At 39.0% G+C, this 24615-nt stretch overlaps 1 protein-coding gene across 2 annotated transcripts in view; it reads left to right on the top strand.

The window, feature by feature from the left end:
- LOC105387855 (vesicular acetylcholine transporter) overlaps positions 1 to 23603 on the top strand; it is a 29748-nt gene extending 6145 nt beyond the window's left edge. Inside the window, exons 3-4 of one of the 2 annotated variants that reach the window (XM_048633624.1) lie at positions 20736 to 22525; positions 22568 to 23603. In XM_048633624.1, the coding sequence (XP_048489581.1) occupies positions 20927 to 22525; positions 22568 to 22759 (1791 nt within the window). In that variant the 5' untranslated portion in view covers positions 20736 to 20926 and the 3' untranslated portion in view covers positions 22760 to 23603. Of the gene's footprint in view, positions 1 to 20735 lie in introns of both variants that reach the window. The other variant, XM_038119619.2, reaches the window with a different exon arrangement.
- The last annotated feature ends 1012 nt before the right edge of the window (positions 23604 to 24615 follow it).

Genomic DNA, 24615 nt, shown 5'->3' with positions numbered 1-24615 from the left:
GTGGATTATCACACACACCTAGAACCAGTGCACTGTTCGACGAGGCATCTTCGTAGAATACTGAGGTTTGCGATTTATCTAATCTCGACGTGTGGCATGCGACACCACTGCCATACCAAGCATAAATAAATGCAGTCACCCCAGCGTCCTCAAAATGCTCGGTAATCAGCGCCCCCTATCGCGCTACATTGATTGTGCCCGTAACTAACAGTTTCCGACGTGGTCCATTGTTGCCCGGTCTCCCCTATTTTGATTATCCTGGGCCGTGCTAATGCGTTCTGCTAAATTTATGTATTTTTTCTGGTCCCATTTAGGATACAACTGGTACTGCCGCCGCGTCTAAAGCTGGTCCATATTTGTGTTATTTTCGTACATCTTTTCAATGATGCGTAGCCTCGACAGTCGACACGTATTATGATCGCGTATAATCTATATGTAATCATAATCCATTCCTATTCTTGTTTATCAGAATTTTAGTACCCGCAGTTCGAAGTTTCAGCTATTTTTAGTTCCTTAAATTTACTTCAGTTCCATTACAAACTCGTAAAATTATAATATTTTTGCCGTGACTGTACTTACCTGCCGTCTAGCCGCGTGGAGTGGCGGTACAGGCACGCACAAAGGTAATAATTGTACTTCGAGGTCGGGGGCGAGCGGGCAACATGAACACAGGAACAGGAGGGGGAACTCCGACTAACATGGACTTGTTCTTTGAATTATCGCCGGCAGCCACAACTCAAAGGAGAAAGCTATTATAAGGAAACGAAGAAAATAACATAAATTATAATCAAACATTGCGAATCCGTGTTAAAGTTTTAAGGGTGTTATAAAACAACCCTCAGAAATTTCTTCCGAAAGCTCAAATTGACAGAATAATTTTCAATATTTTCCCCATCGTAATGGGAAATGATGCGTGCAACATAAGTTGTGGACCAACCAGATGTGCCATTATTATGACAACACTTCCCCGCTGGTGGCGCCCTCGCGAGCAGTTTATGACGCGGCAAGATTATCGCGCCTACATCGTGAGGGAGTGCCAGACCTTTGTGATGCTTTATTGTTAACAGCAAAAAAGCGCATAATGCGAAAAGGACAAAATAACGTTTATAACCTACCTATTATACCTACGTCATTTGGTGAAATTAATATAGGGTACCTACTTGTTTATATTTTTAAATACATTCTGATTTATACTATTTGTAACTTTCATTATTTAAATCTTTCCAGAAAAATCACTGTATTAGCTTCTCGCTTTACTAATGTGAATGAGTTGGTCGTTTATCGATGTACATAGTGTAGTGTCAATATTGTAATGATGTGGGTAGCATGCACTTATAGAATAAACCAGTCTAACCCGAGTCACCGTCTTTGATTCACGCCCGTCTTGACATGGCGCAGCCGGTATTAGGAACTAATTAAATCGTTGTGAGTGTTTAAACACGTATAAATCCCGAATATACAGTGGTCGCAGTGATAAGACGTGTGGTAAATTTAATAAAAACAGTATAAATAAATAAGATTAAAAAGTAAATTAGAAAATAAATTCGGTGCAGATTCAAAATGGAAGCCGTATTAAAACCGCCGTTACCATTCCAATTTGATAACAATATTACAAATGTAACCTCGGGAAACCTAAGCAAATCATGGGAAGAGTGGAAAAAGTCTTTTGAAATATACTATCAGGCGTGCGAGTTTTCCAAAAAAGATGCAAAGGTGCAAATTAGTATTTTGTTGCATATAATTGGCCCAAGGTGCAGAGAAGTTCACGATACATTCAAAATAAAATGCACCACAGTCGACGAAGTTTTAAAAGAATTTGATAATTTCTTTTTACCGAAGAAAAACTTAACAGTAGAACGTCACAAGTTCTTTATCCGAGAACAAAGGGAATTTGAATCCGTTGAACAGTATGTCTTCGAACTGAATAAGATGGCCGCCAAATGTGAGTTCAAAGATCTTTGTAACGACCTTGTCAAGGACCGTTTGATTTGTGGAATCCATGATAATTCATTACGGGAACGTTTGCTTAGAGAGAGTGACTTAACGCTGAAAAAGGCGTTAGATATTTGCCAGCTAGCCGAACTATCAAGGGTGCAAGCTACGAATATAAATACCGAGGTTTCAGCGCATCACGTGAACGAGATAAATAATAAATGTTGCGGCAATTGCACAGGCAATAGTGCAGAAAATACGGAATCGGTGGATTGGATGCAGCAGGGAGTACGTGAGCGTCGCAGGCGCGGGCGTGGGCGCGGGCGGGCGCGAGGCAGGGCGCGAGGGCGCGGGCACGGAGACCCGGCACCCGCCGCCGCCTCGGCCGCCGCCCCAGCGCCGCCGCCGCCGCCGCCTCCTGCGCGATCCTCGCGTGTGTGTTACAAGTGCGGTATGAGTCATAACATGTACCAGTGTCCCGCGTATGGTGCAAAGTGCAATAAGTGCAACCGTTATAATCATTATGCGAAAATGTGCCAAGTATTGTATGAAATCGATGGGAATTCATCCGATCAGGTAATTAATAAGATTAATTCCGATGATTCGTGGTCTGCCACTTTGTATGTAAATAATAAACCTATTAATTTTAAACTGGACACTGGGGCTGACGTAAATGTGTTGCCTAAAAGATATTTGAATCAAATAGGTGTTTTAGAAAGTGAGTTGACAAACACAACTATGAAATTACGTGGATATTCTGGGGCTAGCATACACATTTTAGGTAAGTGTAGTTTAAAAATTACTCACAAAAATATAACCTACATACTAAAATTTGTTATTGCCGATGTTGATTCACCTGCTATTTTAGGTCGAGAATCGTGTGAGGAACTGAATGTAATTAAGCGAATAATGTCGATTACTTCCAAAAATGATAGTGAAAGGATATTAGACGATTACCCAGATGTTTTTGAGGGTCTAGGTTGTTTGCCTGGCAGTTACAAAATACTTTTAAAAGATAATATACAACCGGTAGTTCATGCTCCTAGAAAAATGCCAATTGCTATTAAAGAAAGTTTTAAAAATAAGTTATTAGATATGGAAAAACAAGGCATTATTGCTAAAGTTGAGGGACCTACCGATTGGGTCAGCAGTATGACGCTAGCTAAAAAAGCGGACGGTGATTTTAGGGTGTGTTTAGATCCGCAAGACCTGAATAGGGCAATCAAACGTGAACATTTTAAACTTCCCACACTTGATGAAATCACATCTAAGTTGTCAGGTTCTAAGGTATATAGCACGTTAGATGCGAAATTAGGATTTTGGCAATTGAAGTTACATGATGATTGTACTGACTTATGTACCTTTAATACGGTGTTCGGTAGATATAAATTTTTAAGAATGCCGTTCGGTATTTCATCAGCTTCGGAAGTTTTCCACAAAAGGCTCCTAGAGCACCTAGATAGCCTGGACGGTGTTTGTCAATTTATTGATGATTTGCTTGTCTACGGTAAAGACAAAGAAGAGCATGATTTACGCCTGCGTAAAGTACAACAAAAATGTCGTGAAATCAATATAAAATTGAATAGAAAAAAATGTAAAATCGGATTAACAGAGATCACATATTTAGGTCATAAAATAAGTGAACACGGAATCTCACCCGATGAATCACACACAGAGGCCATTAAAAATATGCCTGAACCTAAAAATGTTAAAGATTTGGAACGGTTTTTAGGGCTCGTGACCTATGTAGGTAGTTTTGTTCCAAACTTGTCTGATAAAACACACATATTGCGCGAACTATTAAAAAAGGATATCGAATGGCACTGGAGCGAACATCACAACAAGAGTTTCAATATGATTAAGCAATGTTTAATAAGTCCGCCCGTGTTACAATATTACAGTCTAGACAAGCCAGTCACGCTGTCTGTAGATGCCAGCAAGCACGGGCTAGGGGCATGTTTGCTGCAGGGCGGTTTGCCCGTTTGTTACGCGTCTAAATCGTTAAATAAAACGGAACAAGCATACGCCCAAATAGAAAAAGAATTGTTTGCATGCGTATTTGCTTGTGAAAAATTCTATACCTATATATACGGGCGATCCGACATAACAATAGAAACAGATCACAAACCGTTGATTAGTATCATAAATAAACCGATAGTAAACGCACCGCCAAGATTACAAAGAATGTTAATGAGATTGCAACCATATTCATTTAAACTTGTTTATAAGCCCGGAAAATACCTACACATAGCGGACGCGCTGTCCAGGGCAGTCGCCCTCAGCGAGAGCAGCGGCGAGCTGGAGCCGCGTGACCACCTGGAGGCGCGCGCCGCCGTGTGCGCGGTGGCCGTCGGCAACGACCTCACCGATACGCATTTCCTAGCTATACAAAAATATACTCGCCAAGATACAGAGTTACAATCGTTAATAAAAATTATAAAAAATGGTTGGCCGGTATCGCGATCAGATGTGGACGCGTCACTTCGTTGTTATTGGAACATTAGGGACGAGTTAACGGTAGATTTTGGATTAGTATGGAAAGGCGCGCGCATAGTTATACCTAAATGTTTACGCTCAGAAATGTTACGTAACATACATATAGGCCATTTAGGCATCGAAAAATGTAAACTAAGGGCGAGAGAAATAATGTACTGGCCGAACATGAACTCGCGACTTGAGGACATGGTATCTAGCTGTCAGGCGTGCCTAACACATAGGAAGGCTAACAATAAAGAAACATTAATGCAACATGACATTCCTGAACGGGCATGGTCCAAAATAGGCGTTGATTTATGTCACTATAGGGACAAAATATTCTTGATAGTAGTAGATTATTATAGTAAATTTATTGAAGTTATAGAATTGCAATCCATGACCTCCACAACGGTGATAGACCAGTTGAAGGTAGTATTTAGTAGGCAGGGCATAGCAGATATAGTCATGTCAGATAATGGACCGGAGTTCAGCAGTGAAAGCTTTAGGACATTTTCACAAATGTGGAAGTTTCGGCATGTAACATCCTCGCCGAGATATCCTCAATCGAACGGACAAGTTGAAAGAGCTGTACAAACTGTTAAAACAATGTTAAAGAAGACTACTTTCGATGGGTCTGACTTCCGTCTAGGACTTTTAGAATATCTAAATACACCAATAGATCACACTTTGCCGTCGCCTGCTGAGCTTCTATACAGTAGAAAACTTCGCAGTATTTTACCATGCTCATTAAAATTATTAAAACCTAAATGTCATACAAATGTTATACCATCATTAAAACGTCGCAAGGAACAGGAAAAGAAATATTTTGATATTGGCGCTAAAGATTTACCTCCTCTTATAGTTGGTCAAAAAGTCAAAGCATGGGTAAATAACTCTTGGAAAAACGGTACAATCAGAAATATAAAAGGGCAGAGATCGTATGAAATTGAAATGGAATCGGGAGGAATAATGATTCGTAACCGTAGACATATTATAATTGACTCAAGGGTCTGTAATAAATTTCAAGGATCAAGTAATGTCGGTCGGAGTAGTTTACAATATGATGACATTGTTATCAGCAATGGCGAGTCCCCCCCGCGCAGCCCCGGTGTCCAGGTAAATGAACCTGTTGTAAACAATGCGACTGACGCTTATGTAACTCGTTATGGCAGGACGGTGAGGCCTCCTGAGCGATACGGATTTTCAACGCCACAACTGCACACTTGAAATACCTACCAATGTAGTTAAGAAATCTATACATTATAATAAATAATAAAAATAAAAAATATGTACATATTACATTAGATAATATTATATTTAGCTGAATGAATGTCATTGTATTGTAATTTACCTACTTAATTTATTGATGAAACAATTTTTTTTTTAAATTATTAATTCCTAATTATGATTCGTAATTTGTGCATGTATCCATTAAATTATTCAATATACCTACCTAAATACAAATAATTTGAACTGTGTATATAAAGTATGTGTCGCTGTCGACATTCTAGAAGTGATTTTGTTCTACATATTTACAGTGTATTGTACGTCGGATACCAATTTTAGTCATGGTAAGGTACCTAGGAACCTACCTATTCTCTGATAAAACTGTAACATTACATTTATGTGTAATAATAATTGTGTACTCTGTAGAATGAAGTGGATCTATAGGTACTTATGAGCTAGATCATTATGATTGTTATTGGAGATGCCTATGCTTTATTCGTATAATTTTATTGTATCGTCTACTTATTTTTTTTTAAAGAATTTTTCATAGAATTACAAGAATTGCATGACATTTACCTAACATTGTTAATATTTTCATAGAATTGCATGACATATACCTAACATTGTTAATATTATTACCATGTTAAATTTTCTTCTTATGAATTTATTGTTTTTATGAATACTTATGCTTTGAAATTCATACATTTATATATTATGAAACAAACATGTACTTATCCTCCTTCACTAGGTAGAAGCAGTAGATAAAACATAAGTGCAGACCTAATCTTTGTTTGATTTTGTTAAATATAATGTGTACTCGATTAGATTCAATTGATTCTATCATTATTAATTCATATTACTTATATATCAATGTTTTTGTCAATAATGCGAAATTTGTGTTTATTACATGTAAACAGTCGGGATTATTGCAAATATCCAATTGTAACTATTTTTTTTGTTTTTTTTTTCATTATTTTTTTTGAAAGGAGAAGGATGTCAATATTGTAATGATGTGGGTAGCATGCACTTATAGAATAAACCAGTCTAACCCGAGTCACCGTCTTTGATTCACGCCCGTCTTGACATGTAGTACTTGTATAATCTACACAACAATCGCAGGGTGGGTTCACACTGTACAGGCTATAGGTTCACACTGGTCGCGGTGGTCACGTTCACGACGCCATCGCCCCCTGTGTCGGCGCGTGCGGCCACGACTCATTTACTAATTTCACGCATCTCATTAGTGAACAATACAGTCATGTTGTTAATTCAGAACCCGAGGAAAATTGCTATATGGAGCGAAATGGATTGAGGTTTTGTTAAAGCGTGGTTCCAGCCACAAGCCATGAAATACGTATGTACGTATTATAATTATGGAAACACAATAAGGAAAGGTTTCTTATTAAATTATTATTGTACGTATAGGTAGGGCAAGGTATAAGTAGGCTGACATAAAAATAAGTAGACAGGTAAAACAAGAGCTTCGAAGCACTTTAAAACAGTATAGTCAACCGTTTTTATTCGATGTTTGCACTTCAGGAACCTACCTAACTTGCCGCCATAGCCAACACAACACAAAACAAATGACAAAACACTGAACAAATCTCGACGTGTGTGAAATTCGTCGTCAGTTATTTCCACTAGTGGATACTGACGAAAAACTAACGAACGGAAGCTGCCGTGCAATCGGCACGTTTAATCCAAAGGGATAGAGTCGTGGCTCGTTCTTCATCTCAGAGACTGACCTCCCAAGCCCGTGTGTGAGATGGATGTGCGATGGGGCGCCGATAGCGCGGTGGTCGGTGATTCGCCTCGGCGGGGACACGCGGCCAAATTGGACACGATTATTGTTGCATAATTTTTGGACGGGGGATCTTATCTTGTGCCAAATATTAGGAGGCTCCGTGGTCGTCGTTTGCGTCACGTCGTGGTCGTGTTTAAGCTGTGGAGGGTGTGATATATATATTTATAAGAATAATATATTAAACATAATACAATATAGTAATACAACATTTTATTTGCACCAAAAGGAAATAATACAAAACTAAAAACAAAAACAGTGCAAGAGATTATTATGACCTTATTTCACCCTTTCTACTGGTATAAGTATAGGTATATAAAGTTTATAGAGCTAGGTCATTTCTGATAAAAAATAACATTCCACACAATGTTTATAAAAGAAAAAGATCGTTAAGTATAAAATAAGATCTCTTGAGAAAACTTAAATAGCATCCGTTACAGTTTATCCTTTTTGTGGTGTAAAAGTGTACGAAGAGTAGAGGGCTCTTTATTGGCGACATAAAAGAAAATGTATTTTGAGAATAAAAGAGGGAACTATCTAGTTCGCCTCTGGGAGCCATTTCTCACAGTCTTATTGGAATAAACTTAGTTGAAACTGTTTTCTTTTTGATAATTTGACTGTAATTAGGTATGTCTACTTACAACATGAGAAAAATTAACACTACATTTCGGGAAAAGCTTTTTAGAGAGTTATAAATAAAATAACAATAAACTGAAAAAAATATTTCATTAAAAGAACCTCCTCCTTTTTTCGAAGTCGATTTAAATAAGGATTACTTAACCTATTTCCATTGTAAACTGTCAAACAATGCTAACCAAGCCAATAAACTTTACCCGCCGCTGTAAGACAACACAGTAATTGTACAACAGCCTGATGTAAAACAGACAATTTAGCTCCGAGGGGATGTTGGGGCAAATGGAGTCATTATACTGCTCGGGAGGGGAGAGCGGGACAATGCCGCAGCTTAAAAACAAAGGGAGATCATGCGCGCAGGTGAAATGTTTCTTTTCATAAATTGACATCACTCGTTGTCGTAGAAGATCTTAAATTATGCTTTCTTTGTTTGAGTGAAATTGAAGGAAATTGGCATCAAATACTTAAATGCGTTTTTTTTTAATATTGGGATGTTTATCTAGAATACTAGATAAGTATAGATACAATTAAAGCTCGTTATATTTAACTTGAAGTTACATTCTTATCTTCGTACCAATCCCAATTACAAAACTTCCGAAATCTCATAAGCATCCAGAGGTTGTATGTGAATAACTAAACTTAATTTCCAGATTTTCCAAAACTTCCAAGATACGAATATAAATCTTGAATATGACTTTCTTACCATCTAGAGATATTTCATTAATTACTGTCTTGCCTCTCGCTACACTCGTGAACAAACATAAATACAGATGAAACCCGAGCAGTCTTTCGAGCCTCCTACACGGAGGGCTACTCTATACTAACAAAAACGAACGAACGAGACCTGTCGTACAGTCGGCACGATTACAACAACGAGATTGAGTCGTGGGTCGTGCAGCAACGCTCTGAAACTTAGTTTTTCGTCATATATATGTAATGTAGTGACCCCCCAGTGCCCTGGCGTAGACAACGGACTACACCCCCCTCGCCCCCGCGGGACCTGAGACGAGGCGGCAACTAATGATATCATGTGCTGATGAATGTGATACGTTGTGTTTACTTCACTACCGCGTATTGTGCTGTCTTCATTACACCTACGTAATTAAAAGCGGGTGCTGCCACTTTTTTTAAAAAATTGAATTATTAAATTCAAAGTTAATGTAATTTTGTGTTGCTGTCAAAAAGGGCTACCCATATATATTTCAACGATATAAATGGTAATCGTCGTTTTTACGCTACAAGTTTAGCTGTACACCATACAGTAACCCAACCATGTAATTGAATTCCAGCGACACTCATGAAAAGTTAAAATAATATCGTCGGTATTACTAGTAGTGTGTTGAACTTGGATCCCGTGGGAATGCCCAGCTGAATGCCACATCGACCGACTACGCCGCGGTGGTGGCGTACAGAAAGTAAATCAACTTGAGGATAACACAATTATTACTAATTATTACTTAATCTAATTTTAAGGTTTACCTCGTCATTTTCGACCACATAACTAACCAGATTTTAGTTACCGTTCTCTTCTTCAAGTGCCGTCTCCTAGAGGAGGTTTGCAAGTATAAACTCGTTTTGTTTGCGGAACTACGTACAGTCTAATACGCACAAACCCAGCTGTTCTATTTAATTTTTTTAACAATATTCGTGGACACACTATTAATTTATACAACAGTATTGATCCTTTGCAAAGACACAATTCAAATATCTAGTTAACAAACCGCTAACGCCGACGCGAAGCCCCCCGCTTGGGCCCGGTCCGTGATATTGCGGGCCGCAGGCAATAAAGCCATTACCAGACCCTCGCGACGACAGTACTAGGGCGACAGGGAACCGAGGATGCCTCGTGTAATCTGGCTGGAGAGAATGTCAGCGGAATTCGGAACATCTTCGAAAATTGGCTTATACGTTTTTCATACTAAACTTAATATACACTAACGACCAATGAAAAGTTCCACCTACCATTGCCATTCCATATGCCACTGCATTTTTTTCATATCTTGTATGATTATAATAATGTAATGTGTCAATATCAAATAAAATCCTATGGAATATTATAGAATATATGTATTATAGGAATAATAACTACAAATACAATACCAAATTTATATCTAACTAAACCAAACATACCTAAACCCAATACTAATAGTATTTATTTAAGCAGATACATAATAATATTAAATAAACTATATAATAATAGAAAACTTATATTTGACTTGCTGCCTGGCGATGGCGTACCTCACCCAAAGGTTATCCCTGGCGATACAAAGAGGAAACGCAGCCAGCATTATGGGTACCTTTGGGAGGGGTGCAACAGAAGAGCGCCACCAACATTTGTAAATTATATATAAATCTAGTCAAATATAAGTTTTCTAACCCTATACTTATTTAAATTTCAGAAACTTTAGACCCTCAATTCGATCTAGCTTTATTTTGCCCGATTTATCTAAATAGATTAGATTTTAGACGCGAACAGTTCGAGAAGATAATCGAAATCTTAAAGATAAAAGTTCAAGGTCTAACAATAGGTTATCGTGTTACATATTTTATGCATGTAACGTATTTCACGAAATGAGGATTTCGGTACAAAGCCATTTCTATGAATAACGGCTCTCCCTCGATATGATAAAGGGTGGTGATGTGAGCTGAATACTAAAGCTCTGTTAGCATATAGGTATACTATTGTTGCACTATGTATTGTGCTCGTATGTATCATACATGTTGCTCTTGTCACATTACATAAAATAGATAATGATGAGGAAATAAATACCGTATCGTATCGTATCTGTTTCTCTTTCCAATTTATAATATTACAAGATTATTAACTATCACCACACTTACCATTATATTTTTCACGTACTACCGACTTCATACATTCAGACATATTATGATGCTTCCAAAACTTTCCAGAACTTACCCAATTTCATGGTAGTTGGGAAACTTGAGCAAACAGGATTACACTAAGCTTACGCAAACCGTAACTTTGTCCCGATAACCCATTGTGGCCCGGCCCCCCTCGCCGCCCGTCCCCGCCGCCCCGTCTCACCCCCTCTCAACAAAAAGGCAAAGGAGGGTTACTCCATACTGACGAAAAACGAACAAACGAGAGCTGTCGTGCAATTGACAAGTTTAATACGACGGGATAGAGTCGTGGCTCGCGCAGCAGCGGTCCGAAACTTAGTTTTTCGTCATATAGAGTGACCCCCCAGTCCCTAGAGGACATCGCGATATAATCCAGTTTTCCCCGATCTCCCCTCAAACGAGTCGAAAGCTGAATGCTTGCATAAACTATTTGTGATTCTATTCGCAAGGAAATAAGGTGCGATTTAGTGTGGGCGCCTTATAGCGAATCGGTTTTATAAAACGAAATTGTGTTACCTTTTTTGAAGACTTTCGAGATTTCTCGTTCTATTATTATTACAGTAAAATTAAAACAGACTTTTTAAAATTGTTAAATCATCATTTATTTTTAGGTCTTGTTACATTTTCTATAATTTTTTTAGCTTCGGTTAAGAAAAAGCTTTTCCATGAGGTTTCAACTCTTGAACTAAATTCTGTTTAATTTAACAATTTTGTATTAATTTGTTTTTTTTGTTGTTACAGGTATGTACCACATTCATTTAAACAACTTGAGCTATCATGTTTCGTGGGTAAGTACAAATACTACAGGCACTCCTCCATATTTGTACCTACTATGCAAGTGAATGGTCTATGTTTAAATACAAAACATACAGTATTCAGTAACCAGTATGAGAATTGAATTTGTGGGAAAGCTAGGAAATCGTATGAACTTTTATTAAATAAATTATCTTTTATTAAATAAATTTTCTTCTAAATGGTTTTGCCTAGGTACGTACTACTTACATTAGGATTCTGAAACGGTTCATCCAATCCGATTGATCCATGAATGAAGCGCTCGGACACAAATTGTGGGCGAAATATTGAAACAACCCACACCCATCGAAGTAAATATACTATTAATATGCTAACACTACAATTAATTTTTCGGCCGAACGTAAAACAAACAACATTCTACCCCACTCCATTTCCATCCAAGTCAATAATAATTCTTCTCTGAAAAGATGTCATTGAAACAACATCGGAGGCTACAAGGGCCGTGGATCGAGGACTCTTCAGTTATAACGACGTGGAGGAGGCCGGAGCGATACGGCACGAAGGACGTGACCTTTGACCTGTAGGGGGCACGGGGGGCACGGGAGGCAGTTTTTTAAAACTGAAGTGGCTGTAAACAATATTAACATTTGGACGATTTTTAATGTTTTCTTTATGGTCATTTGATCTGAAATTATAAAACATATTTGAATTTTGAATGTGGTTTCTTATGTTTAAATGTCATCAAATCGACAGTCATGTTTATTGTGTGTTTTTAACTACGGTTCGTCATCCTAAGCGGGTACATAATAATTGTAAACATGAAAATCAATAGCAAATTCCAATCAAAAGATTCCGAACCATGTACGGTCAGGTGCAGAGAAACCTGACCCCCCTGTCATAGTAACAATGTTTCTGAGGGGGGTCAGGTTTATGTGCACCTTACTGTACCTGTCAGAGCCACAGAGCGCCCCGCGGCGACTAATCCAAGCCTTGATTCTACTAGCAAAAGTAATGCCATTACTCAGAAGTATGTATACTACATCATCATCACGAGCCATTACGTCCCCACTGCTGGGGCACGGGTCTCCTTCCAATGAAGGAAGGGTTTAGGCCTAGTCCACCACGCTGGCCTAGTGCGGGTTGGTGGACTAGGTGGAGTATACTAAATACAGTACAAATAAATACTTGAAAAAATGCATTCAATAAGCATATTGTTGTCATAACAGAAATTGGTTTGATAAACTATTGATTTTTTTCATATGCATTGTGCAAGAATAAAACATACTTCAAGCGAAGTGTATTCATTTGTGGATCATTCGTCAAAGTTGTCTATATAAACTTACTTATAAAGTCAATTATGCAAAGTGAAAGTGTATAATTTACTGGAATGGCCACCATCGTCTAGGGCTCCGCTGGCGGCGCCCTGCTCCGGTTGCGCCCCGGGGCGCCAGGGCGGAAGGGCGGCCGCGACCACGCTGCGCCTTTGAACTCACCTTTGTTTGATCATCAATGATGATCTGTGCTCATTGTTTTGATAGGTTTTATAGGGTTGTAATTGGACTGAGCCATTTATTTTGATTCAACTATATCTGCAACTCCTCGTATCCTACTTTAAGATAAGAAATACTAACCCCTTTGCCATTGTCCTATTGCTCCTAATGTCCATTGACAGAGAGGGACAAACAGTTCAATATCTAAAACGTGCTCTAACTTTTCTATGAATAAGGGAGATATCATATAGCAACATTTTTACAGGTGTTTCACCTTCGTTACTCTTTAAATATACCTGGGGGTGCTGGGAGTTGTATCCAAAATCGATACTTTCCTAATCAAAGAACCAGGAGCGCATGGCAGACAGCAAACATTGTCAGTCAACACACGAAAGCACTCAGACCCACTCGAATGCTATAAAATATTCATATCCCCTGTGGCACAACAACCCCTGCAATGTTCTGCTCGCCTGGTACTTGTCCGTCAAGCAGCTAAACTAACTTTTAGGGTTCTAAAACTCACAAACTTCTTTCCATTCCGATCAAATCATTTATCATTTAAGGTTTCATTGCAAAAGTTAACCAAGTTAAAAATGAGATTGATGCCTATGTAGAACAGATTATAAATTACATAATATTGATGAAAGTGCTTTTTTCAGTTTCAGTCATTTAATAAACATATAACATAATTAACGAATTGGGAATGGTTGCTTCGCTAATTGATGGATTGATTCCAACGCCGTTTATTTATGACATTTCATTTTTAAAAATGTGGTGTTCGAAAATTTTAACTCTGCTGAGTCATATTCAAAGCTCACATCATAAATTGTAATTTAATCCCGTGCAGGTACGTCACAGGGCCGTAGCCCCCTCCCGCCCCCCGCTGATGCAATTACTGCGCCCCTCACCTGCCCTCTGGCGGAAAACGCATCGGGAATATGACCTTTGTTTATTTTGTACTGCCCTCCCCGTGTCGGGCGCGGTTGCGAGGAATTTAGAAAATATTGCAGCCTTTTCAAAAGTCGCTCGGGCATCGGCGCTTTTAACATACTTTGAGCTTTTGTTACACTTACAAGCCTTCTCTGATGGTATGTTGTAGTTTTATTTCACTATCAGTGTATTTTTAACACTTTACCAACATTATTCGCATTATTTATGACATAATTTCGAGAAAATATAGATTTATGTATTAAACGAATAGAAATAGTTTTCGAAAGGCTATTAACGTCTAAACCACAGGGCAACCGCGGCTAACTATAATTTAATTTAATTCAGTAATAGTTTATCATTACATTTTTCACGAGCAATTCAGAACATTCTGGATATAAGTATTTATTCCCTATGAACACATCCAGCACGGTGGTCCAGCCCCCAGGGACGTTGCCTTAGAAATAGCAATTTCATTTATTTTTAATACGAATGTTTACTTTCTATAATCTAGTTAGGGCCGGGCCCCACCTGGAGGGCGCCGGCAATCACTTATTTTCATCACGTTTTGATTATTCTACCGCCCGCCCCGCGATACGCACCTTTTAAGGCCCGCCCGAGTTTTTTTTTGTAAGTTACAGAAAACGGTTATGCGTGGACAGAATTTATGGTTTGTTTAAAAAGCCTACAATGGTAAATTTTGTCTCATTGGGAAGATTAAAATTTGATATTGTTTGATTTTACACAATAATGTAATGATCATTAAGTGAAAGGTAGTAACCGCCTATTGCATTGCATGATTCTATGAATTAGCTTCAAGGGTGCCGCGAGGCGAGAACATTGCAGCCATTATTATAACATAAGTTTGACGTTTTTACGTAAGTAGTTAATATTCCAAAATGTTTAGGTTATAATATGAAGGTAAACATTTTAGGTTATGTAGGCATTTCATCTTGTAACAATCCCCTACTACTTTATCTATTTGGACATCCTGGGTGACAATGCAACCTTGTCGCAATGTGTCCACAATGACATGTCAATTACTTCCCATTGCCGTGAGGTATGCACAAAGCGTACACCGGGCGGCACGGAGGGTGCGCGGAGGGTGCACGCACAATGCCGCCGAGTGTACTCGACAAGCTTTGTGTCTGATTCGCCACGGTGCGTTGCGCAATTATGGCCCTTATGCTCAATGGTTTAATTGACTGTGTGTTTTTTGGAATGTACCTACCTATTGGTAATAAAAAAGGTCACAGGCTACTTAGGTAATATAATAGCTCAAAGTTTAATGAAGATGTTGAATTAAAAGGTAACTAAAAGATAATATAAACACTCCAGTAAACTTTTCACTACCTAAACTAGTTCCAAAGCTAAAAATATCAGAGAAAGAACTATTTTAATTCAACCAAGGACTAAACGTAACAACGAAAGCTAATATAGTTTATCTTTTTATAAGCCTGCAATGCGGCCAAATTCAGACTTCGGCCTTTAGTATTGATTCTTATATAAATAGAACCACTTTACACTCTGTAGCAATGCTGACATTTTAAAACAATGCAGCAGTAGAACCATCGTGGACTTGGGTGTATCCATAGTATCCAATGCCAACTAAAATACAACATAAATAAAATTAGAGCATCACTTTGTAACGGGAACACCCAAATATTCCGAAAAACTTTTTTCCGAATTTGATAACACCGAATATGTAATTTACGAAATATTCCAATACCGATTTTTTAAAATACCGAATTATAAAAATCACGAAAATTATAATTTCGAATATTATAATCACGAAGATTTGTTCTTACGATTGTTAAATATACGAACGTAAAAAAATACGATTACTTTAATATACGAAAAATAAAATACCGATTTATTATAATCACGAAAAATTCAAATCCCGATCGGAAATATGATAATTCGTGATTTTGTCAAAAAAAACATTAAAGTTTTTTAAACCTTAGAACCAAAACCAAAAGATAGGTGCGACGACGAGCAAAGCGAGGAGGAGCGTGTTAGGTGCACATAGATATCGAAAAACAAAGCGGAGCGCAGCGAAGCGGAGCGGAGCGTTTCAAATATAGAGCAAAACAATTGTTAAATAGAAAACTATTTGTAGTATTTGTTGTTAAGTAACACAAGAAAGCAATACAATTGCTCGGATTTTTACTGTGTTTAACCTAAAAAACCTTGGGACCTAAACCTAAAGATAGGTGCGACGACGAGCAAAGCGAGGAGGAGCGTGTTAGGTGCACATAGATATTGAAAAACAAAGCGGAGCGCAGCGAAGCGGAGCGGAGCGTTTCAAATATAGAGCAAAACAATTGTTAAATAGAAAACTATTTGTAGTATTTGTTGTTAAGTAACACAAGAAAGCAATACAATTGCTCGGATTTTTACTGTGTTTAACCTTAAAAACCTTGGGACCTAAACCTAAAGATAGGTGCGACGACGAGCAAAGCGAGGAGGAGCGTGTTAGGTGCACATAGATATTGAAAAACGAAGCGGAGCGCAGCGAAGCGGAGCGGAGCGTTTCACATAATATAACTTAAAAATACATGTGTAATAGATAACTACTTATTTCTTGTCAACTAAATTACATTTGGGGATTTGTATTTTCGGAATATTTAAACTTCGGGATTCGTAATTTTAACAATTCGATATAATACAAAATCGTACATTTAAAACATCGAAATTATAATATTCGGAAATTTGACTTTCGTCATTTTAATAAATCTGTTGTTTGAAATTTCGTTTTATCAACTATTCGTGATTGTCATTATTCGGAAACTTGAAATTCGGGATTGTGAATAATTCGGAACTTTGAAATTCGTAATAATAAAAATCGTTATTTTCATATTCGTAAAAAAGTACCCCTTTGTAACGACTGAAACATTGTGAAATTTAGATGAAGCCATTTGAAATTTAGATGACCATTCATTCATCTTGTCACTTCTAAAACAAATCGCATTCGAATCAATACATTTGTCCCGAGACTAGAATTTAGGCTTACACAAACAAATACAAATTGTTTAGGAAAGCTGAAAATCAACTAAAACTAGAGAACTTATTATATTATTTTATGCAGGTTCTAGTTTTCAAACATTAAACAAAACACGTTTCGTGTATAACGAGCGCACTCGACAACAAACACTAACTAGGAACAGCAGCAATGCGCACCAGCTAGTTGCTTGTTAAAATCTCTCACCGAGCGACTCCAATCACCGGACTAGAATTGTTAATGAAAATAAGGGTGAGGCGTGAAACTGTAGTATTACACTGCACGCAATCCCTTTATGAGGGCTGCTTTATTATGGAATGGTTATTAAATACAGGCCATGTTGTATTGTATGTAAAATTTGTGAATGGTGCGTTTTTATTATTATTGCCTATGACATAAAATAAAATTACATTATCACACAACTCCGATGTCCTCATTTTTCTCAAAATTTTAAACCGAAGTGATGAAGTATTTATAACTTCTGGACCTTGTTCCGTGCGCCATAACTCTAAGCTCCTAACTTTTCTACAAAGTCGATAGCCTGCCACTATGACTATTATTACTGAAGCATAAAAATATACAGTTTCCTGAATAAAAGTAAGGTACCTTCAGCCGCGTCTCGCAAGGTCGGCACGCCAGTATTGATCGCACGCGAGCACCGCCTTCGACTCGATCGATATTGCTACGAGTCGCAAGAAACGTTGTATTACACTCTGAAAGAACCATAATTTTTGGGGATGGTTAATCAGCAAATTCAGTAGGAATACAAATATACACAGTCCAGGATGGCTAATCAGCAAATTCATTGGGAAGAGTAGGTGGTTGGATTTGTAGTTATGGTTTGCTATGTCTATGTAGAATTGATTTGATAAAATAAATAATGAAAGGAGCTGATATTTGATCACAATTTGGAAACGAGAAATATCTTGGAAAACAACGGGCTAAGAGTTCAGATGGTAATGAACCTAGGAATTTTGATTCCAATAAAAACAATTACGTTAATGATTAATTAACCAATCTCAGTGCAAAACCATTACAAACCGGTAATCAAAATCCAAGTTTTACCCAATTAATTAGATGAAATACAAATGAGCGTCCCCAGCACCCTCAGAGTCTGAACATCAATGGCTTTTGCATCAAGTGGGGTCGCGATTAAAAGGCTCCGGGTTCGATTACCGAGACCTCTTCACGAGTTTGTTTGACGAGAGCTTCCGGTAACAATTTGTTTTAGCGCAGTGCGCCTTTCAGACATGTTATCACGTTTCAATTTGTATAATGGACTGATTGCGCTGATTGAATGTCGATATTGATGTTGTGCTCCAAATTTATATGAGTTTACTTTTGAGTTATTATTGGATACATTTATTATGTATGGGCAGTCACAGTTTACACTTTTGTACGTTAAGGGGGACCTCGCCTTCACCTTATCACTCACAAACCATCTTTTGACCTTTTGACATTGATTAATGAGTTTGACAAGGTACAAAAGTTTAGACGTATTAAAGTATAAACTACAAATCGCATTAGCCGTAAATAAAGACTTTATGTACTTACAGTAATTGTCACCACACTCGAGTGTACGCCATGACCCAACCTTGACAAGAAATGTAGGCAAATGGGTTCCTCAGAACTCCGTCACTCTGCATGTTGTACCGGGAACTGTCGATTAGCCATGCAAATTTAACGAGCCAGCCGAACAAAGGTGTTAGTACCTAATTGGTTCAGGAAATTTTAATATTTGTTGGAGAAAAATACCACACACGACATTCCAAATTAGTTTTAAAACACGTAATCGTTTTATTACTTCAATTATTTTTATAAAAATCATGTTTCGGGGTACTTGAAAGAAGAGAAAGGCAAAGACTGACGCAACTGTCCAATCCATGCACCACGGTGCGACAAACATTAATCTAGCGCTTGTATAAGTCACCGACACGATAAGGAGAAAACTTTTTTCGTGCTAGACTTATCTAAGTATAAAAAACTTAAAGTCTGTTCGAGTATGGTAGTCATTTATATTTTCAAATACCTTTTAAAGTGTACTTGAACTTTCTCCCAACAATGTTCATGTCCCCTTTAATTCTGAACACAAACAGCCGTGTTTATCTCGACTAACAAGGTGCTATTGAAATTCAACTCGGCTTCCTTCGCTAACCTTTTTCCAACAAGTTTTTTTTTTCTGCAACGATCCTTTACCCGCTCGGCTTGAGCTTTATTCCATCATGGCTCGACTGGTAAAAAGCTATATCTACGTAGTCTGAAAAAAAACATTATTTTTATAACTAGGTATTTGTTTTATTTGAACCTTAAGTTTTGAATTCCGTCTTTGTGAAATTAACTTATCCATCATACACTTATCACCCGAATAACGATTACTACGCACCCTTTACAAAATAGAATGTAGAAATTCATAAAACCATACCATTATAATACACCCATACGTTAGCAATTCCTTAGATCTATTAGTTGAATGAATACCTACATACATTCGCAATTTCATATCCTATTACTCGCTATAAAAGGAATCCTTGTTCATATTTCATTAGAGAGAAGTCTTAAAGGGAAGGTTCTTGCTGCAGATCAAATTACCTACACACAGCACTTTGTGCAAATAATAAAATATACAGCGATTTTCTCTACATGAGATACTCTTTAGTATTATAATATTATGTTACTCTATGGTATAATAGCACTCATCAATATGTACCTGTTTTTGTTATATTTATAATTGGAGTTGTAGGTAGTTGTATTATTGTAGTAAATTATATTATTGTTTCATAATTAAGTTTAAAAAAACGCACATTTATTTTCCATTTGTCATCACTAAGGCCCTATCTCTATCTAAAAATAAAAGGCAAAATCAGATTGCGAAAAAAGTACGTTTAGTAGCACCCTGACAAAATGGGATGCGCAAAAAATCTCCCTCCTCCGAGTGGAGAGGCCTCAGTAATGACATTGGCTTCCGTCAAGGAACCCCGAAATTGGATTCAGCCTAAACAAGTCGTTACAATTACTGTCAGACGGAAGATTAGGCTCGTTTCGAACCATTATCTGATAACTCATAGCTTTCTTTTTCTTCTGCAGCAGAGCAGACTCCTAGCGGAGGTTGGCAAAAGATAGATAGTATTTATTTTGTGACTAAGTATTTAATCACAAATCAGCTATTCTTCTCCCTCTACTTTCTAACTATGACCTATTAAATGAACATGCAAGCCACTTGCTCACACATACATAAATACGAGTACGAGTATTTTTTATTAATCTCCGTTTAATTTAACAGCAACTATCACGGCCAATAAGCCCGAGTAATTTTAATGTGATATGTTTTCTCTACACGGTACACTTCTTAACCCAGTTTTAAGTTTATTGCAGGTATTGGCTTTCACTGAATCCTTCTGCAATTTATATTTCCTTTGTGCTCTGTTCAAAAGGACTCTGAATCGTCTTTGGAAATACAAGATTTGCCATTATGTGACCCTTCGGGAGTCGGGACAGAGGAACCTTTGCAACTAACAGAAACAAAGATCGACTCAAAATCCTTTTGAAACACCTCATTACTTATTCCAAACACGCGAGCCCTTCAGAAGTATGCCTTAAAGAAATGATATTAATGATCATTTCTGTTTGTTGTCAGGTTCCGAAGTCCCATACGAGGGTCGCGGCGGGAGTCAATGAGCAGTGAACGTGACAGACATACAACTCGATATAGGAGGGAGCGGGACACACACACAATACACACTCCTCAGCTAAGACACTCAAGAATGCTGTCAATCTTTCGGAAAAGGTAGAAGATAGTGTCGAAAAGTATAAATATAAGTCGTCGAGATGGAGGACGGCCCTCAGTCAGTATGGCAGAAGATCGACGGCGCCACCATCCCGGTGGTGAACCTGGAGGTGAAGGAGGTGCGCGAGATCCTGTGGGAGAAGATCCAGGAGCCGACATCGCAGCGGAAGATCATCCTCGTGATCGTGTCCATCGCGCTGCTGCTGGACAACATGCTGTACATGGTGATCGTGCCCATCATCCCCGACTACCTGCGCTACATCGGCGCGTGGGGCGAGGAGTCGTACGACCACACCGTGTTCCTGCCGTCCTACCAGGAGGGCAACAAGACCATCACGCCCACCAAGATCATCCCCGCGTCGCGCGAGGGGCAGGAGTCCGCCACCGGCCTGCTCTTCGCCTCCAAGGCCATCGTGCAGCTGCTGATCAACCCCTTCTCCGGTGCCTTAATCGATAGGATCGGCTACGACATCCCGATGATGATCGGGCTCATCATCATGTTCCTCTCCACCACCATCTTCGCGTGCGGCCGCAGCTACGGCATGCTGTTCTTCGCCCGGAGCCTGCAGGGGGTCGGCTCTGCGTTCGCCGACACCTCCGGATTAGCCATGATAGCGGATAGATTCACTGAGGAAAACGAAAGATCTAAGGCTCTGGGTATCGCACTCGCCTTCATCAGCTTCGGCTGCCTCGTGGCGCCTCCGTTCGGGGGCGCGCTGTACCAGTTCGCCGGCAAGGAAGTGCCATTCTTGATCCTCGCTCTGATATCCCTGCTTGACGGCTTCATGTTGCTTCTCGTAATGAAGCCTTTGAGTGTTCAAATGAAAGAGGCGCGGGAACCAAAAGTAGCCGGCACCCCCATATACCGGTTGCTCATGGACCCGTACATCGCGGTGTGCGCGGGAGCCCTCATGATGTCCAACGTGGCGCTGGCCTTCCTCGAGCCCACGATCTCGATGTGGATGGAAGACCACTTGACCAAAGACAACTGGAAGATCGGTATGATCTGGCTGCCCGCGTTCTTCCCGCACGTGCTGGGTGTGATCATCACGGTGAAGATGGCGCGGCAGTACCCGCAGCACCAGTGGCTGATGGCGGCCGGCGGGCTCGCGCTCGAGGGGCTCTGCTGCTTCATCATTCCGTTCGCGAACTCGTACAAGATGCTGATGATCCCGATCTGCGGCATCTGCTTCGGCATCGCGCTGATCGACACGGCGCTGCTGCCCACGCTGGGCTACCTGGTGGACGTGCGCTACGTGTCCGTGTACGGCAGCATCTACGCCATCGCCGACATCTCCTACTCGTTCGCATACGCCGTGGGGCCCATCATCGCCGGCGAGGTGGTGGAGGCCATCGGCTTCACGGCGCTCAACCTGTTCATCGCCTTCAGCAACCTGCTGTACGCGCCCGTGCTCATCAAGCTGCGCCACATCTACGACTTCAAGCCCTTCGAGAACGAGGCCAACATCCTCATGGCGGACCCGCCCGAGAAGGAGTACCAGACGTACAGCATGCAGGACCAGCGGCCCGTGGACCTGGAGCAGAAGAACCACCTGGAGTACTCCGGCGGGGCCGTGCAGGAGTCCAACGTGGACGCCGGCAGCTACACGTACGACCAGTCGTACCAGGGCGGCTACCAGGCGCAGGGCGGTGGCTACCAGGCGCAGGGCGGCGGCTACCAGGCGCAGGGCGGCGGCCACCAGGCGCAGGGCTACCCCGCGGCGCACCCCGAGGCGCCAGCGCCGCGCCAGCTGCCCGCGCAGCCCGCCGCCAGCAACCCCTTCCGCGCCGCCGCCGCGCCCGCCCCCGCCCCCGCGCCCGCGCCCGCCCCGACCGGGCCCACCATCAAAAACCCCTTCCGACAAGGTTTCTAGAGTGCTCCTACATTCGGTGTTGTTGTCTTTAACTACTTGTTGTGTATTATAAATGTCATATATTTGGTATAACTTCGATCACTGAGCCGCAGTCACCGCGGCGAGTTGTTTAGTGTCTGATGAGATGTTTATGACTAGCTGTGCTTGTATCTACTTATTCTACTGTTTACTTGTTGATTTGTGTCGTTCTTATAAACTACATACAACTGTTATGCCTTTTCATAGGATATAAATTATATGTGCTGTAATTATCACATTTAGGAACCAATTTATTTAGAGTCCTATCAATTATCAAGAAAATAATTGAGCAAATATTGTACTGGTAGAGAAATAGAAAATACTTACCTACCACCAAATAACAAACTAAAGGACTTGTGTGGTATAATTCACAAACAAAAGGTTTGTGAGTATATAGTTTGATAATGAGAAGAATCTATATTGTACTTGTTAGTAGGTTTAATGTATTGAATTAATGATGATAGTTATGGAGGACATTGTGTATCGAACATGTGTTCATCCAAAATTTGCAGAATCACAATTTTGTAGGAAATGTATCAAAGATCCGCACTATTATCGAGGGCCTAAGGTATTTATTCAAATTGGGCTTTTCTCGGATTTTACTGACACTCTGTCTTAATTAATGGCTAAGTTATGATATTTGAAAATATCAATTTTTAAAAAGCTAGTTACAAGAATTATTATGAACCTAACATAGGTAATAATGTCAGATTATTAGGATCACTGAAGCTAAACTGGTAGCGTTGACCATCTACTAAAAGAAATGTGTAAAATGTACATTAGGATGATGTTTGTACATAAAATAAAAAATAGTATATACCTTACATAAAATTAAATAATCAATTTAATATCTTGAGCTATTTTTCAGCAATATTAGTCTAAGATAATATATTATAGTTATATTTCGCTTCTATATCAATTTGTAACCAACATAATCAATTAATTAAATCAATTAATTTAGTTTAGTTAGGTTAAACCAACTTGTGATAAAGTTGCAACCAAGGTAACGAAACATATCAGAGTCTGTTGACTCACGTACTTTTAAGAATAGAATTAATATATATTATATTTAAATTCTAAGATTATGTATTTTTGTCTCTGAGTGTACAGTAGTTGTAGAATTAGGTCATAAATATATTGAGACTTTCTAGATCGCATTTTCAAAAATATGATAAATTAAATAGAATCTCACGGAATTAGCGCACATTCCACTAAAATTCCTGAAAATTGGCTATTTAAACTTGTTAACCCCATTGCCATTATTTTATGAACTGTATTGAAATAAATATGCTACGATAATTCAGTTGGGCTAAGAAAAAACGTTATTAAACTCTACGTTGTTAGAAACGAAAACTGTTACCACATTGCAGCAAACAACCAACACAGTATCTTTAGTCCACTTAATTCAACTGGATCATCAGATACAAAATCATTGTATTATATCTATGCAGAAACGTCTCAGTTTTAAAGCAAAATTATAAAATTACCTAAATAAAAATAATTGTACAAGAAATGACGCGCCCGATATGTCAATTGAAAGAATGTATAAAGTGAAATCAAAGTTATTGTGAATATTACTTATACTTTTGATTAAAAAATATTAAGCCATAAAGGAAGCTTATTACGGAAAGTTAATGATTATTTGAAAACTCATTTGAGAAATAGACTAGAGCCACCTAGAGCCTGCTGATGCTGAGTACAATAGGTAGTGGTTCGCAATACTCGTATGCACAACAAGTAAAAATATTTTGCGCACAAATGATTTACATATTTTTATTTACATATCGATCATATCAATACTTAAGTAATATTGGAAAAATGGTTTTTAAAGTACCAAC

Source organism: Plutella xylostella, chromosome 6, assembly GCF_932276165.1.
Source record: "Plutella xylostella chromosome 6, ilPluXylo3.1, whole genome shotgun sequence".
NCBI classification, from domain to species: domain Eukaryota; kingdom Metazoa; phylum Arthropoda; class Insecta; order Lepidoptera; family Plutellidae; genus Plutella; species Plutella xylostella.
Note: the sequence above shows the minus strand (reverse complement) of the source record. Positions and strands in the feature narration are given on the sequence as shown.